Consider the following 17,306-nt stretch of genomic DNA (forward strand, 5'->3'; position numbering starts at 1 on the left):
TTCCACACTACCAGCAACCAAGTCAGAGAGCTGTAGGCAGAAACCCAGATGCAGAGCCATTTGTACCATATCTGGGTCGTCAAGAGAGAGTGCCACAACAAGAGGAAGTGGAAGCAGACATCACGGACAGGACACCAGGGTCAGATGTTGACAGTGCGGCTGAACCTGGAGAGAAACTACAAGAGTCATCAGAGGAACCAGCCTCAGAGAAAGATGATCCAGAACCACGGCCTGCAACCAACTACCCCCAGAGGGAGAGACACCGACCAAAGACATTGACCTACAGAGCTTTGGGTGAGCCAACCGTGGTGGAAGTTGGTGTTGAGAGCCTACAAGTGAGTATGTCTCCAGCCTGCAAAAGACTGTGGCGACCATGGATAGCACTGGACATAGAAGTAACCAGTTAGGGTCACATTGATTAAAGACACTGAAAAAAAAAGTGAATGAACAGTGAAATGGACACTAAGAAGTAAAAGTGAATTGTATGAACTGTAAGAGGGAAACTATCCAGTGAGAACAGAGTTGACTTGTAATGTAAACCTAAGGGACTGGTAACAGACTAAAAGAACTGAGGCCGAAACTTGAGTTCTGTTACACTGAAGTGTTGATCTGAAAAGATTTGAAGGTTACGGTAACTGAAAATGAATGGGGTATACTAACTGGACTGTACATTAAGATGAATGGACACTACTTGGTGAACTACAAGAGTAATGATGGTCATGTGAACATTAAATGTCAAAAAGTTAGAGTAATACCATGTTAATTCAGAAAAAACGAATAAGTCAATATGTTTAGTGGAAACGCTCTTTGATAACTACATGTCAGGAGACATTTAAAATTGAGGGGGAGAGTGTGGCACAACAAGTCATATGTCGTTCAGAAAGTACAATAATTGTTTGGGTGTAATGTAAGTTAAGAGAGTTTATTATGTTTCCTATGTGTTTATGAGGAGGAAGTGTTCATTGTAGTTGAAATTGAGGGTACAGTGTTATTCATCATCAGCTACATGTTAGGCAGTAGATCCAGTGAATCGCCAGTAGGTGTCAGTGTTGCGACATGAGTAGTGTCTGTGACGGAGAGCCACACTGAAGTCTCGCATGAATACGCGAAAGAATGAGAATCTCTGTACAGATAGAAGTAGAACGCACTGTGGAGCGACGGTACACCTAAAGTTATATTTTTGTATGTTACAGGTAAGCTGGTGATGTTACTTTTATACCCCAGGCTAGTACAATTTTATACTGTACGTTGGTGGCACTGTGTTAGGTCTTGTAAATGTTTAGTTGAAAAAGGATTAACTGTGTAAGTTTTGCTAGCTAGCAGCTAATGCAGATTTCGGGCCGCCATTGTAGTAGTAGTAGTAGGAGCGCGGGGCGGCAGCCGTGCTAATGAGCCCTTGTGTGAGGGAGACCCCGTTGCTCATATTATTGTTTTGTTACAACTGTTGAGTATTAAATATGGTGAATACGCGAGAGAATGAGAATCTCTGTACAGATAGAAGTAGAACGCGCTGTGGAGCGACGGTACACCTAAAGTTATATTTTTGTATGTTACAGAGCATCTTCATTAAATGTGTAGCACCAGATTGAGCCTGTGTGACGTCATTCTGTGCACGCTACAGTAGCTTGGCGAACTCCAGAAATAAGTGAAGATTTTGAGGGTGCTTCACAAATATTAGACTTTCGTGGTAGGTTTTACAGAAATATACGTTATATCTTCTTTAATGGTCTTAGATGATGATGATACAAGCACTGTTATTGATATGCTTTTATGAATTAATGAAATGAACCTTGAGCTTTCCATTCCATGCGATCTGGAATTTTGCTCTTAGACCGTAAAATCACCTCTGTCCTTTGTCCTCCTGTCCTCTGTCCTCCTGTCCTCTGTCCTCTGTGGGTGAGGGTCATCACATCAGCCCACCACCAAAAACCCAACCCCATTGGTGGACGGGCCAAAGTAAATGTATCATCAGGATAGTTTTGAGGAATAGAACTTTGTTCTTGGAAGTCAATGCTTCATGTCCACTTTGACTGTTGGTGAATCTTTATCCTGAGGTCCACAGTATTGAACCAAAGGATGTCAGATGAGTGTTGCAACCTACTATTCCTGCTTCCTATGACAAGGCGTTTTAACATTTAATAGCTAGATCGACTATGCACAGACTGGTGGCACTGTCATTAATGTGGAAAAATAGGCTGCAAATCTAAGAGAGGTTTGAATTTGGGGTTGAAGAGAAAACAATGAATGTTGTTCCTGACCATGAGCATTTAACAATAATAATAATAATGATAATAATCTTATTTATTTATAAAGCACTCATCACAATCAGTGTTGCACAATGCTTAGTAGTCAGTAGTTTCTGACTTTCAAACATTAAAAAGGAAAACACGAACAAGGAGCAGTTACAGCTATAGTTTAGATAAGTGTTTATGAGGCTGTGATAAGATACCTGATAACAAATGTCTTCTCTCCTGGAGAATACAAAACCATGTCAAATAAAAACATTAATCATTTATTTGTGCTCCAATGTGTTATCAGACGTGTAGCAATATTCACTAATAATTAGGCTTGTTAATGGTTGTGTTCAATGTTCTTCGGCTTTTTACTACAAAAGAGAGATAAAGTAATCTAGACGTTAGCTCCAAACCTTACACAGCCACGTTGTGTACAATGGAATGGTATGCACGCTAGAGACATGAGGTGGTTAGCCTAGCTCAGCTTAAAAATAGGAAGCAGGGGTTAACAGCTAGCCAGAGTATGTCCTGTGAAAAATAAAGCTCACTAATTAATATGCTGTATCTCATTTGGTAATCCCTACATGAAGATGAACAGAAATGTCTGAGACAGGAGGACAGAGAACAGGAGGACAGGAGAACAGGAGGACAGAGGACACGAGGAATGACGGATGTCTGTGTTCTTCATTCTTTCTAAACTTCACTCAGAAGTTGGCATTATACATTTGTTTCTAGTGAGATATTAATGACTTTATATAGTGGCTTTGGTGTTGTAAACATTACTGTTGCTGCTCTATAAAAAATATGTAGATATATTTGAAATACAAATTATAATCCTGTTCTGAATTTATATGTTTTTAAAATTCAATATTTTTTTTAAAGTTTTATTTAGTCATTTATAACAACAGAGTATTTATTGATAAGAGCAGCTCCTAGTTATACTTAATCCTAAAGATAACTCTCCCTACCTGAAGGCCACTGTACTTTCCGTACAATCTGCAACCTCACCACTAGATGCCACTAAATCTTACACACTGGGCCTTTAAAGGAATACTTCACCCACAACCTGATCATTTGTACAATTACTCACATTGTGTTACATTGAATTCTTGAAGAAAACTTTTTTTTTTTAGCATGCCTTTAGGGCAAACAAAGTATCAAAAAACAGAGAGAAGTATTGATGCATTGACGTAAATTTAGTCCAGGTCTAACAGCAAACCTAGATTGAAACATCCGTTTACAAACTCTCACACAACTCCTGCAATAAAATCCAAGCCTCATTTATCCAGTTCTATGCTCACTACTTTCCAAGTACATGTATTTGTTTCACACAAACAGTACTTGCACAGACGAGTAGCGCTTCCGCAAGCATGAGACTGTTTATGCAGAATTTTCTCAGTCATGTATTCACTGTTCAACATGGAGGCATGCAAGAAAAACTTCTTCAAAAATCCTTTAACATAGTTAACATAGGGTGAGTAATTGATATTTTGGGGTTAAAGTATTCCTTTAAAGCTGCACTATGAACAATGGGCCTAATGACTATTCAAAAAGAGTCACTGGTAGTGATACGACGTCACTTTGGCCGCACAGACACTCTTGCTGATGTGGCAAGCATAAATCACGGTTAACATACCATGATGTGGTCTGCATAACATATATTTTCTGATGAAACCACACTGATGCCATGTACCAGCCCAGCCTCAAATGATTCTAATCTATGACACATATGTTCCAGTTGCAGTCTCTGCTAATGCTCATAAACTACTGCATCAGCTCTTTGAGACCATCAGTGAAGAGTAGTAAAGCATGCCCAGCCGAGAGCATGACTTACTCTATGTGAGCTCAACAATGTCTTTGACCTGTCCTTCCCATGGTAACGCCTACTGACAAATGACTGAAAGATAAAAACACAGCTTAACTGTGTTCAGGAGATCACAGTAACACACTAGAAATATACAGATTTTCTGTTTTTGTTTTGCTGCTTTGAATATTCCGGGGAATGGCCTAAATTGAGTCATATCTTTCAGAGAAATAGATTGTTTTTCAAGCCGTTTCTGCCATATAGTAAAGCTTATCACCATATGTCAGTTCAGGCCTGATGTTACTTATCTTATCCCCTTCTGTACATACATAAGAAACTCATCATTATTGCCCACCTCCCCTTCATGGTGTGTGAGGAGGACTGGTATCCTGCTCCTCATGTATATAAGAAGATTGAAACCTGAGACACATTAGTTCCTTCTGAGGTCCTAAGGTAAGCAGTGTCAGTTGTTGTAAGCGATTTAGCTCCAGTTTAGTATGACTCAGTTTTCAGACAAATGTATATACAGTGCTTCCTGTAAGTTGGGGAAAAGTGCTGCAGTTGTTTTTAGGGCTGGAATGGATTCATCCAGACATGGTTACACCTGCAACATGGGGTTCACAGGGAAAGAGCAGGGAAAGTCTGCACGGTGAAGCTCAATCTAAGACATTTCTTTAGTAAAGTTGTTTATTAAGAGAATGGTACATGTGCAATTCATGACATTGCTGCTATTCTGAATTTCTGAAACAATGTGAAATTAGTATTATATATGAAATCTTGGGGGTATCTAATACATAATTGACTGATATTGTTTGACTCAGACAAGTAAACATGTTTTAAAGAAACTATGATAGTTCACATTGGTGGAGATACTGTGCACCAGCCCAACATTGTTTACAGGCCATATGCTTCAAAATATGAATTGTCAAATTGTGCATTTTCTACAATTCCAAAGAATATGCAATCATATATTCATTTTATTTGTATTTGTGTTTTCCTTCTGTTTATTTATTCTAGAAAAAAAGTTTAAGTTGTGAGCTTTGAAAATCACGATGACTAAGCTGACTATTCTAGCAGGTAAACAGTCATCATTCCTCAGTGCTTTACATCACCTGTCTTGATCACATGATACATTAAATTGAAAGTATGCAATTTATTCTCAAATTTGTACCTCTCTTTAGGCTTGTGCCTGGTGATGTGCCAGCTGGGTAAGTTACACTTCTAAGTAAAACTCATGACATGGTCCTACAACTGTTTGAAGTTTGTATTGACAAACTTAAAAGTGTAGTTGTATGTGTGTCTTAAAATAATACAGGTTACGTGCAATACTGACAACTGATTTGCTTTCACTGATCTTCAGCAACTGCCTCCCAGATGGTGTGCTATTTTACCAACTGGTCCCAGTACAGGCCTGGGACTGGGAAATACATGCCCCAAAATGTGGATCCTTTCCTTTGCACCCATCTGATTTATGCTTTCTCCATTGTCAACAACAACAACGAGTTGGTTACCTATGAATGGAATGACGAGACCCTGTACAAGACCTTCAACGGCCTGAAGAGCAAGTAAGAACTTGTCTTTCCATGGTATTAAATATTCTTCCCAGCAATTGCAGCTTGAGCTTTTATCTGTGTGTGAATGACCAAAATTGAAATGTGAAATTAAAAAATCCCAGTTTATATATATATATATATATATATACTGTATATACAAACACTGAATATGATAAACAAACTTTTTCAACTCAATTATTCTGCAATAAACAAATCATACCAAACCACTTGTATGTTTTAAAGGAACCCCAGTCTGAAGACCTTACTGGCTGTTGGTGGATGGAACTTTGGCTCAACTCAGTGAGTGTTTCTACTTTGTTTATCAAATGTGTGCTCCTTTAAAAACATCCCAAACAAGGAATAAATTTAGACAGAAATAGAAGCATGAAATATGTCAAACTCATGATTAAAAGCTCTAATGCATGTCAGTATAAGTCCTATTTAGAGTGAAACAAATTTCTTCAGGTTCTCCATCATGGTGTCCACACCAGCCAACCGTCAAACGTTCATCCAGTCCTCCATCAAATTCCTGAGAACTCATGGATTTGATGGTCTGGATCTGGACTGGGAGTACCCTGGATCTCGTGGGAGTCCCCCAGTGGACAAGATACGGTTCAGTCTGCTCTGCAAGGTGGGTCAGGAACTCATGAGCCATAGGGAACATATTTACATATTACATTGATAACACTATATTTTAAAAAGTAATTAATTGTCTTTACTTGCAGGAACTTGTTGAAGCCTACGCAGCTGAGGCCAAGTCCACCGGCAAACCTCAGCTCATGGTAACTGCTGCAGTGTCTGCTGGAAAGGGAACCATCGATGCTGGATATGAGATTGCTGAGATTGCCAAGTACAGCAGATTTTTTTGAAAATGCTATTATATTAAATCAATCAATGTTTGTGATGATAGTAGCTTGTCTTAATCAGTATTTCATATACATTCCAGGCATCTGGACTTCATCAATGTGATGACCTATGACTTCCATGGTGCTTGGGAGCGGTTCACTGGACACAACAGCCCACTGTACCGTGGCTCACATGACACTGGTGACCTCATCTACTTCAACACTGTAAGGTTTCATTCACATGTTGCGTATTTGCACCCTCAAATCCATTGTTGTCAATGTAGACGTGCAGGAGGCGTGACGCCGTAATGCTGCGCAAGCGTTCCCAATCGCTTATTTTTCAGGGTGCGTCGGCTGCATCCCGAGACAAATAGTTCAACTTTTGAACACTGCAGTTGGCACCTCATGTCATGTGACGAGGAACAAGCAATTACTGTGAAGGATTTACAGTGCAGGAAATACATTTATCTTTGTTTTGACTTTGTTAAGTTTAATTAGTCAGTCCTACTGATAAATTACCTTAAGTTCTTCTTCATCATCATCCCCTCTGCCAATTTTACACATAAACGTATGTTTACTAATTTTGGGGAGTACCAATGGGCTACAACTACAACTAAGGAGCTTTTTTAAGTCTGCTTCATCTCTCACAAGCCCCTAACTTTATGGAAGTGCAATAATAAATCTCTACAATAACGTTTTGATTCCTGACATGCACTGTCAGTTGCTACTGTATGCATGAACAAATCCAGGTCATTCATATCCTTCCATTTTCATTTAGGATTTTGCCATGAAATACTGGAGAGACAACGGCACCCCAGTGGAGAAGCTGATGTTGGGATTTGCTGCTTATGGTCGTACTTTCCGTCTGACATCATCAAACACTGGCGTTGGAGCCCCAGCTAGCGGTGCTGCATCAGCCGGACCATTCACACGTGAAGCTGGATTCTGGTCCTACTATGAGGTAGAGTATGAACTAAATGAAATTCATTCTTTCATGAGTAGAATGGATGGACCATGAAACAATCCAATGGCATTTCTTTATTCTGGTCTTTCAGGTCTGCACCTTTCTGAAGGGTACCACCATTCAGTGGATTGATGACCAAAAAGTTCCCTATGCCAGCAAGAACAATGAGTGGGTAGGATTTGACACCAGGGAGAGCTATGAGATCAAGGTAGGTGGCACATCACTACACAGGGATTACATATTTAGGGTTGGTGTGCAGGGTGGAAATCAAGAGATGGATAAATTCTTTATTATCTTTTGGTTGACTCATCTTCTTGTTCAATACTCAGGTCCAGTACATGAAGGCTATGAAATACGGCGGTGCCTTTGTGTGGGCCTTGGATCTGGATGACTTTAAAGGAGAGTTCTGTGGAGAGGGAAGCCATCCTCTTTTGTCCCATCTGCGTAAACTCATTGATGGTGGTAAGAAAATAATAATGAAGTTATCATGTGCAGCGTAAAGGTCTTTGGCAAGTTTTTGGGAAACAGTGGTTCCATTTATACATGGAATATTCTAACAAAATTGACCTTTTGGTTTAATGTTGTCTTTTTGTGCCTTCCACTTGTCACAGAGATGCCTCCACTTCCATTAACCACAACCAAGAAACCTAGTGTTACTACCACAGCATCAGCCACTACCATAACCACCAAACCCAGTGGTACCACCAATGCTCCATCCACCAAGACAACTGTCCCTATCCCAGGACAGGGCTTCTGCAAAGACAAGGCCGACGGCATGTACCCCCACCCAGCTGACAATGCCAGCTTCTACATGTGTGCGGGAGGCCAAACCTTTCTGAGTGCGTGTGCAAATGGTACCGTCTTTGATGACAGCTGCAAGTGTTGTTCGTGGCCCTAAGTGTTACCTTGTGTAAGACTGTCACTGACTTATATCTGACTCTACAAGTTGAAGGCCTCTGAGAAAAATCTGTTCTTTTGCTTTTTGACTATAAAAAGCTGCAACATTGTAATGTTTAGAATATGGTCCATCAGAATAAAAGTAACATGTTGGATCAAATATTTGTTTGACAAATAATGAAACACAAAAAATTCAAGTTCTTACTTGACCCTACACGTTTCTATAAGTTGCCTATGGAGAATTATATCAATAGCATAAATGTTGAACGTTATACAAATAAACACTCAATGCCATTTTAAGGGGTTCAAATGGAGTTCAAATTCAGACACTCCCTTCTGGTTTGGAAATGTAAACAGCATGCAGCAAAGGTGTCTCATTCGGAAAATGGTGAGGTGGTCTGACCTGCGTTGGCATAGAATGTTTACTTTCCCACCTGATGAAGCCTGCACAGTTGTGTACTTTCTTTTGCATTGGGTGATTAATGAGGCACAAACTGGTGCATTTCACTCCAACCAGTTGTTTATTCTGGTAAAAGCAGAATGCTCCCACAGCCAACTTTGTGGTAACAAGTACACCACAGACATATCTTATGAAGCTTCAATCGAGCCAAAGTCACAGATAATGTGGTGAGCTGTGCAAACAAAGTCACAAGCATCAAGGCTTTTAATTTGAGCAAACTGGAGTTATTAGATGATGGGTTTTGTTTTGTATCACATAATATGAATCATTTTAAATGTACACTGATCATGAACATGGGATTTTTAAAACAGTAATTTGATCAATATTTGACTTAAACATAAATTGAAATTTAGGATTTTGTTGGGTTGGTCAATTTTGACAAAATTTAACAAAAGGATAATTTGGTACAAACCCAGAGACGCTCACAAACACACAAACAAGAATCATAAAGCTCCTGCATCTGCCTTTACAACACTGCAGTAATTAGTGCAAACATAAGCTGTAAATGGCATCCAAGCACTTACAACGTATTACATCATGAACTATGTTCAGACATACATTTGTAGGTCACTGTACACTTCCACAAACCATAAACCCATATAGACAGGTTCAAATGAAGCGCTAATTATGAATGGATACTTTTAAACAATAAATCAACATCTCTCAAAACTGGAAATATTCATTCACCATGAAATAGTCATAGTGCAGAATTGTGCCATTGAGCTTAAAGGCTAATGTATGACATTTGTACAATAGCACAATATCAGTCACAGAGGGAAATTTTCATTACAGTTTTCAGCATCACATATATTTCTGCCCGATGACCTTTGCATTTATTCTCAGGCAAGTGATAGGGGTGTGTAAGCACAAACACCTCAGTATCTATCGGGCACCGCATGGTGTTTGTGCCAAATGAGACGGAGACAGTATATCTCTGAATGCCTGCCAGAATGTTACCTCATATTTGGCTTTACTCATGACTGTATCACACATGCTCTTTGGCACTTGGAACTAGAAGTAGGGAGCAATAAAAACACGTTCAGGTCAGCCCTGTTTTTGCTGTGTGGAGTTGGTTACTTCAAAAGAGTATTTTACCACTTCACTAATTGCTTTCAGTGAATAATCCACTAAGGTTTAAGATTACTCTTTGAAGGAGAATGCAAAGGCGGTCAGTATATACAGTTTGACCCTCTGAGAGAAGAATGTGAAGAATGTTAAGATAGTTGGCTATGGAAAGAAGAACATTATGGACACACCCAAATAGAAACCCCATTTTCTTTCTAGGCATTGCAATTACTCAAAATCCTCCATATCAAGGCTTTGGTGTAGTTTGCTTGCAACATTTACTGTTTAATTAAATTTAATAAAATTTTATTTTGTATAGCCCAAAATCACAAATAAAAAATTTGCCTCAGAGGGCTTTGCAATCTTTACACATAAAACACCCTCTGCCCTGGGACCCTTACATCGGTACAGGAAAAACTCCTCCAAAAAGACCCTTTAACGGGGAGGAAAAAAAGGAAAAAATCTTAAGGAAAGCAACAGAGGGTTCTATTACAGAAGTGCAATAGATGTCATGTGTACAGAATGAACAACATAACAGAGTTACAACACATTCAATGCAAATGACATAAGTTGGAAAAGAGAAAAGTTGGAAGCTGCATGCAGTTGCTAACGTAGGCGAATGTTAAGATAGAAAGTACTTACAATAATTGCATAGAACAACTGCATACCCACTCAGAGGGTAAGACGCCTACCATCAGTTTTATTTAGCAACACCTGGTGTTGTTGCAGCTGCATGGCTGTACACAACCACCATAGCAAGAACTAGTCAGTTTGTGTAGAGAGAGATAGCTCTCTGGTTCACAAAAATAATTTCAATCTAGTGGGAAAAAAAATCACAGTGATACTGTTGTCATATACCTGTTCATATGCTGTATCCAAGAATAATGATAAGACGTGGTGATAAACATTCATCTATTTAGCATCAGTTGCCCTTTGCATCCTCCCTGATTGTCTGTTGAGCACTCACCTTAAAGACAGAAGAAAGAATGAACTGGGTTCACAGGAGCCATGTGGACCAACTTAAACAATCACACCTTTCTTAGTTTGTGTGATTGCGTCGTACTCAAGGTGTGAATTTTACTCCATCATTTTTCTTTGTTCACACAATATTTGTGTTCTCAAAGTGAGAATTTGTAGCTTTTATGTTTATATTATATTCTATGTTGATTAGAAAAGTAACTGTTTCATTACTAGCTGCTGCTTTTACCCATTATTTGCGGAATTTAACAAAAATGTTGTTTACTTTCAGTGTTTCTCACCAAAACAGTGTGCATCGTGGACATTTCAAAGCCGATTATTTAAGTATATTTACATGTTTACAGGTCTGCAGTCTTTTTCTTCTTTGTTGGTGCATTGCAGCAAATCTTGGCGTGATATTGCTACCTGCAGTGGAATAGTGTGACACTACTGGTAATGCTGTGTGTGGTGCAAGCAGCAACTTCCGCCTTTGAAAAATGAAGCAAATGTGGGAGTTCCCAAAAAACTGCAGTTCCTCAGTTTTGGTATCTATAGCTAATTTTCCCTTTCATGACCTCTGTAGAAGCGGCAAATTTATGTACAGGTCACATGTTTAAAGGAAAAGTGTGCAGCATTCAGTGGGATCTATTTGCAGACTTGCCACTGTAGTTCTTTTACACGCTGGGAACAAGGGAGAAGTTTTCATTGCTTGCAATCCACAACCTCAGACAAAGCAGGGAGCTATGGACAATTTTGGATGACAATTTGTCATACCTATTTTATTAAATATACTCATAGAGTAAATTATTAATGGGGTACAGTTCAAGTAATTTTGTCAAATTTGTAGATTAATCAGTAATATAATGTAGTTGCCCCAATAGCATACAAAACAAAAACAACACAACGCCTCTTTTGTTTTATTATTTAACTTGACACGATCGAACATGACATACTACGAGAAAGACTAAAAATCTGGGTGGGACTCTCTGGCACAGCACTTAACTGGTTTGAATCCTACTTGAAGGACAGAGAATACTTTGTGTCTGTAGCTAATTACACATCTGAGCTGACTAAAATAACATGTGGTGTCCCCCAAGGTTCAATACTGGGGCCTCTTCTGTTCAACATCTACATGCTTCCACTAGCTGAGATTAGAGAAAAGAACAAAGTGTGTTATCATAATTATGCAGACAACACACAAATCTACATAAGTATATCACCAGGGGACTATAATCCAATACAAGGGCTGGGTAAATGCATTGAACATATCAACAACTGGATGTACCAGAATTTTCTTCAATTAAATAAAGATAAAACAGAAGTAATTGTTTTTGGTACCAATGACGAATGATTGAAAGTCAGCGCTCAGCTTTAATCACTGATGTTAAAAACCACAAACCAAGCCAGAAACCTAGGTGTAGTTATGGATTCAGACCTCAACCAACAGCCATATCAAGACAATCACAAAATCAGCCTACTATCACCTGAAGAATATATCAAGGATTAGAGGACTTATGTCTCTACAGGACTTGGAAAAACTTGTCCATGCATCTATCTTCAGTAGACTCGACTACTGTAACGGTGTGTTTACAGATCTCTGTAAAAAGTCAATCAGAAAGCTGCAGCTGTTTCAGAACGCTGCAGCTCGAGTCCTCACTAAGACCAAGAAAGTGGATCACATCACTCCAGTTCTGAGGTCTTTACACTGGCTTCCTGTCCAACAAAGAATTGACTTTAAAATGCTGCTGTTGGTTTATAAAGCATTGAATGGTTTAGGGCCAAAATACATCTCTGATCTGCTGCTACCTTATGAACCATCCCGACTCCTTGGGTCATCTGGGACTGGTCTACTTTCTGTTCCCAAAGTCAGAACTAAACATGGAGAAGCAGCGTTCAGTTTTTCTACTCCACATATCTAGACCAAATTCCCAGAAAGCAGCAGGTCTGCTGAGACCCTCAGCTCCTTTAAATCAAGATTGAAGACTTTTCTGTTTGCTGCTGCCTTTGATTGAACCAAATTCAAAGATATTAATACATTTCCTGCATTTCTGCATTTTACTACTGAATTTTATTTCTTAGACTACTTTTAAGTGTTTTAATTACTGTTTTTAATGTTTCAATGAATGTTCTTAATTGTTTTTAAATCTCATTTTCTTTTGCATTATGATTTGATGCTTTTAATGGTTTTATGTGAAGCACTTTGAATTACCTTGTTGTTGAAATGTGCTATACAAATAAACTTGCCTTGCCTTGCCTTGTCAAAACATATTACATTTCAACATTGTGGCATTTGTTTTTATTATTGTTATTATTTTGCATTCAGTCAAAACATATTAAGTGTCACATAGTGAGTATTTTTTAAATGTCACCTAATTTTCTCTTGTCCATTTAAAATGTGACAAATGTAACACTAGTTGCAGCCTATACTAGACTATAACTATATACACTCAAATAATACACTTTACGCAGGCTGTGCATGTTATTCACTAATCCACTATAGTAAATGTATGAAGACAATGTATTCATCATATTACTGGTTGTCAGAGCAACACTGAAAATCAAACCTTGGTATTTAATTTCAATAATATGAAACTGGAACCAGCTAATGTCTGGGTTTTGCAGGCTGAATAATCTAATTGATTTTTAATGATCAAATATGAATTATCAGTTGACTGAATGTAATTAATTCATTGATTTAAAAGTGATGTTTTAACTTCTAGTCAATAACAATGAGACGTTTATCCAAACAAAGATAAAATATCAGGACTATGATCAGATGACATGGCATTTTGGCTTCTATTTACAAACCTAAATTACAACCATTTCATGTGTTGAATGCATGCTGTGAACAGAGTGCTGCACTCAGTAAATTATTGTTATCCCATGGTTCAGACTTCGCAGGATCTTATCAAAACATGTTCTAATAATAATCATAACATTTATTATGCTACACCTCCTCCTTTCTCTGTGCACATCGACTGCATAAAAGGGCCAAACTTAGCTGCTGTTATTTGGGTCTCTCATCCAGTCCCAAGGTGAGTTTACAAGGTAAAACAATACCTCTAAGTTCTTATTTTTTATTGTGATTATCTTGAGAATGGTTGCTTTCTGCTGTTGTTTCTATCATTGACCCTGGTTCACTTTGTGTCTACTAGTATTCCAGTGTTGTGAGAAGTGAATTCAAGATGACCAGGCTCACACTTCTAGCAGGTATTTATCTACATTTGGTGCTGTATTACTCTTCACTAACAGAATGGACAACCGATACATTGGCTTTAGAGAGGTTCATTCATGTTTTAATATTTTTACGTTTTCATGTGGCCGCTGTAGTATTCCTATACGCTTGGCACACAAGAGAAGGTTATCTTTGGTTGTGTCACAGCTACATGCCACCAGATCCTACACGCTCAACCTATGTTTTAAGGTTGGTGCTTTTCTTTGTCTAACCGTTTCTTTTCTATATTCTTTAGGCTTATGTCTGGTGATATGCCAGCTGGGTAAGTCGTAATACTTTTTGATCAACTGGCAACATTTGATCTGGATTTTCACTTGAAATGACTGGACTCAATGCTTCTTTAATGTTCCTTTACTCCAACACAGGATCTGCCACCCAGATGGTATGTTACTTCACCAACTGGTCCCAGTACAGACCTGCTGAGGGGAAGTACATGCCACAAGATGTGGACCCCTTCCTGTGCACCACCCTGATCTACGCCTTCTCCATCATCAACAGTAACAACGAGCTGATTACCTACGAGTGGAATGATGACGTCCTCTACAAGTCTTTCAATGCCCTCAAGACCAAGTAAGTGGCAATAGTTGAGATAGGTCAGAGGTCAGGCTAAGCTAGCAGAGGTTCAGTGCCTTGCACAAGAGGCCCTCAGCAGGGTAATGCTTGCTAAAATTGGGACTATGCTTAAACAATGACTCAAGGCCAGAGATGTTCCCTACTGTAAAATGTAAAAACATGACTGAAGTCTGAACGACACGTTTGGAGAAAGTGTGGTGGAAATGACCTACCCTCTGTGCTGTTTCCAGAAATCCTCATCTGAAGACTCTGCTGGCTGTTGGTGGATGGAACTTTGGTTCAAGACAGTGAGTAACATTTCAAATCACACAATGTATCACATGCTTATACACATGTAGTAACCACTACATTCTTGAAACATCCTGAAAGTCCAGTGAAGTCTTAACTTGCCTTTAAAACTGCGGTCAGGCATTTTTCCCAAAAGCTAAGGGCTGCTAAAGGCCAAAGGCTTTGGCCTTCTATAGCAAAAAGGGATTTGGATCGTACCAAGTATGAAAACAGAGCTTAATCTTCCCTGCAGGTTCTCCATCATGGTGTCCTCTCCAGCAAATCGTCAAACGTTCATCCAGTCCTCCATCAAATTCCTGAGGACTCATGGATTTGATGGTCTGGATCTGGACTGGGAGTACCCTGGTGCTCGTGGAAGTCCTCCAGAGGACAAACAGCGGTTCACTCTGCTCTGCAGGGTGGGTACTCCTGCTTGAGTTTCTAGCTGCAATTCACAGCTACTTTTCTATGGTTTTCACCAAGCTGACTTCTTTCCTACTTCCTCTTTGGTCTTTATTTGCAGGAGCTTGTTGCTGCCTACGCAGCTGAGGCCAAGTCCACCGGCAATCCTCAGCTCATGTTAACTGCTGCAGTGTCTGCTGGAAAGGGAACCATCGATGCTGGATATGAGATTGCTGAGATTGCAAAGTGAGTGTGCCTCTTAAGAGAGAAAAAATGGGAGTTCTACAACACTTTTAAGTTTTTTTAAATAAATATTTCCTTTTTCCCCCTATCTTCAGGGAACTGGAATTCATCAATGTGATGACCTACGACTTTCATGGAACTTGGGAGCAGTTCACTGGACACAACAGTCCACTGTTCCGTGGATCCGAGGACTTTGGTGATCTCATCTACTTTAACAGCGTAAGTTGACATTGGTAACTGGAGATGAATGAATTTAGGGGTACCTACCCTTTGGTTTTACTTCAGCTCTTCCATCAACTTTTGTAGGACTATGCCATGAAGTACTGGAGAGACAAGGGCACCCCAGTGGAGAAGCTCAGAATGGGATTTGCTGCTTATGGTCGTACCTTCCGTCTGACATCATCAAACACTGGCGTTGGAGCCCCAGCTAGCGGTCCTGCATCAGCTGGACCATTCACACGTGAAGCTGGATTCTGGTCCTACTATGAGGTAGAGTTTAGATGAGGCTTTATATGGTCTACAGTATATCAGTTACAGTGCCATTTAATGGCCTGCTTGAAAGACAAAGTACAAATTAAATGTAAAGCTACACAAACCTCCTGATGTCTATGGTCTAGATCTGTGGATTCATGAAAGGCACCACTCTTCAGTGGATTGAGGACCAGAAGGTTCCCTATGCCACCAAGAACAATGAGTGGGTGGGATTTGACACCAGGGACAGCTATGAGACCAAGGTAGGTGGCATATCAGCTGTAGAATTTAACATATTCATAGCAAATCCAAAGTATTTACACCAGTTTATTTTTATTTTTGCCCCAATAGGTGCGGTACCTGCAGGAGCAGAAGTTTGGTGGTGCCTTTGTGTGGGCCCTTGATTTGGATGATTTTGCAGGACGATTCTGCGGCGAGGGTAGCCATCCCCTGCTGGCTCATCTCCGCAAACTTCTTAATATTGGTAAGTCCAAAGCATTTTTAGGCAGAAGTTTTCCTTTAAAGGTATTACACTATGGTCAAGACGGATAGTAATGTCTGCCATCTTTAGTGGACTAGTGATTAATAACTATTATCCCTACTATTATTCCTACAGGATCAATTCTCTTTGGCTACCATATTAAACATCCCCAATGAATGTATTCTTATATTCTTCTAGTTAAATTTTTATTTAAATCAGCATCAGGTATTTTTGTTACCAAGTTGGACACCAGGTGTCTCTGTAATAAGAGCCTGTAAAGCATAGATGACAAGATGATTTTCCTTATAAAAAATGACAAACATGCATGTTAAAACAAGTATTTTGCTTGTAATACCACCCTTTACTGTGAGGGCTTGAGAATGAGCCACCCTCTGTAATTTATTGGAGAAATAAAGTAATGTACAGTGCTGTCTGGATTAGTCATTTAAAGCCATAGTTTAGCCATAGTCCTGTTATAGACAAATGTTAATGTATTTCTTTGCTTCAAACCCTTCCCTCTCCTTTTACCATACAGAACTGCCCCCACTGCCCCCTACCACCACCCCCAAACCTGGTGCTAGCACCACCACCCGTCCAACCACTGCCACCACTACCACCACCCACGCCCCAGGATCTGGCTTCTGCAACGGTAAACCTGATGGCCTGTACCCCCACCCAGATGACAGGAACAGCTTCTACATGTGTGCTGGTGGCATCACCCACGTGAGGCAATGCGGAAGTGGATCCGTCTTTGATGACAGCTGCAAGTGCTGCGTCTGGCCCTGAGCCATGAGTGGAAACAATGTGAATTACAGCTGATGCAAAAGTCAACTATTAAATCCACTGTTAAAGTTA

At 39.6% G+C, this 17,306-nt stretch overlaps 2 protein-coding genes across 3 annotated transcripts; both read left to right on the forward strand.

Annotated features, from left to right (window-relative positions):
- The first annotated feature begins 1,139 nt into the window (after positions 1–1,139).
- Positions 1,140–8,474, forward strand: LOC137873558 (acidic mammalian chitinase-like). Its single transcript, XM_068711788.1, has 12 exons — positions 1,140–1,193; positions 5,056–5,115; positions 5,220–5,246; positions 5,399–5,603; positions 5,835–5,891; positions 6,057–6,222; positions 6,317–6,441; positions 6,538–6,661; positions 7,215–7,397; positions 7,492–7,608; positions 7,730–7,862; positions 8,012–8,474. Exons 2-12 carry the CDS (start codon positions 5,091–5,093, stop codon positions 8,296–8,298), a joined length of 1,449 nt encoding a protein of 482 aa, XP_068567889.1. The 5' UTR covers positions 1,140–1,193; positions 5,056–5,090; the 3' UTR covers positions 8,299–8,474.
- A 5,318-nt stretch (positions 8,475–13,792) lies between these two features.
- LOC137874032 (acidic mammalian chitinase-like) lies at positions 13,793–17,306 on the forward strand. Of its 2 annotated transcripts, none has more exons than XM_068712652.1 (12): positions 13,793–13,814; positions 13,935–13,989; positions 14,250–14,276; positions 14,380–14,584; positions 14,818–14,874; positions 15,108–15,273; positions 15,378–15,502; positions 15,595–15,718; positions 15,806–15,988; positions 16,117–16,233; positions 16,322–16,454; positions 16,987–17,306. In XM_068712652.1, exons 2-12 carry the CDS (start codon positions 13,965–13,967, stop codon positions 17,235–17,237), a joined length of 1,413 nt encoding a protein of 470 aa, XP_068568753.1. In that variant the 5' UTR covers positions 13,793–13,814; positions 13,935–13,964; the 3' UTR covers positions 17,238–17,306. The 2 variants fall into 2 exon arrangements, with proteins under 2 accessions (XP_068568753.1, XP_068568752.1); XM_068712651.1 differs by having other exon boundaries at positions 13,803–13,827.

Source organism: Cebidichthys violaceus, unplaced genomic scaffold (genome assembly GCF_023349555.1).
Source record: "Cebidichthys violaceus isolate CVI_PGR_0920_01 unplaced genomic scaffold, fCebVio1.0.p SCAF_17, whole genome shotgun sequence".
Classification (NCBI taxonomy): Eukaryota; Metazoa; Chordata; class Actinopteri; order Perciformes; family Stichaeidae; genus Cebidichthys; species Cebidichthys violaceus.

Excerpts from the sequence above, each read along its gene's own strand:
- LOC137873558 (XM_068711788.1), top strand. The coding sequence starts at position 5,091 with ATGACTAAGCTGACTATTCTAGCAG. Across the intron at positions 7,398-7,491 it reads GATTCTGGTCCTACTATGAG|GTCTGCACCTTTCTGAAGGG; the intron begins GTAGAGTATGAA and ends CTGGTCTTTCAG. Across the intron at positions 7,863-8,011 it reads GCGTAAACTCATTGATGGTG|AGATGCCTCCACTTCCATTA; the intron begins GTAAGAAAATAA and ends CACTTGTCACAG.
- LOC137874032 (XM_068712652.1), top strand. The coding sequence starts at position 13,965 with ATGACCAGGCTCACACTTCTAGCAG. Across the intron at positions 15,989-16,116 it reads GATTCTGGTCCTACTATGAG|ATCTGTGGATTCATGAAAGG; the intron begins GTAGAGTTTAGA and ends TCTATGGTCTAG. Across the intron at positions 16,234-16,321 it reads GGGACAGCTATGAGACCAAG|GTGCGGTACCTGCAGGAGCA; the intron begins GTAGGTGGCATA and ends TTGCCCCAATAG.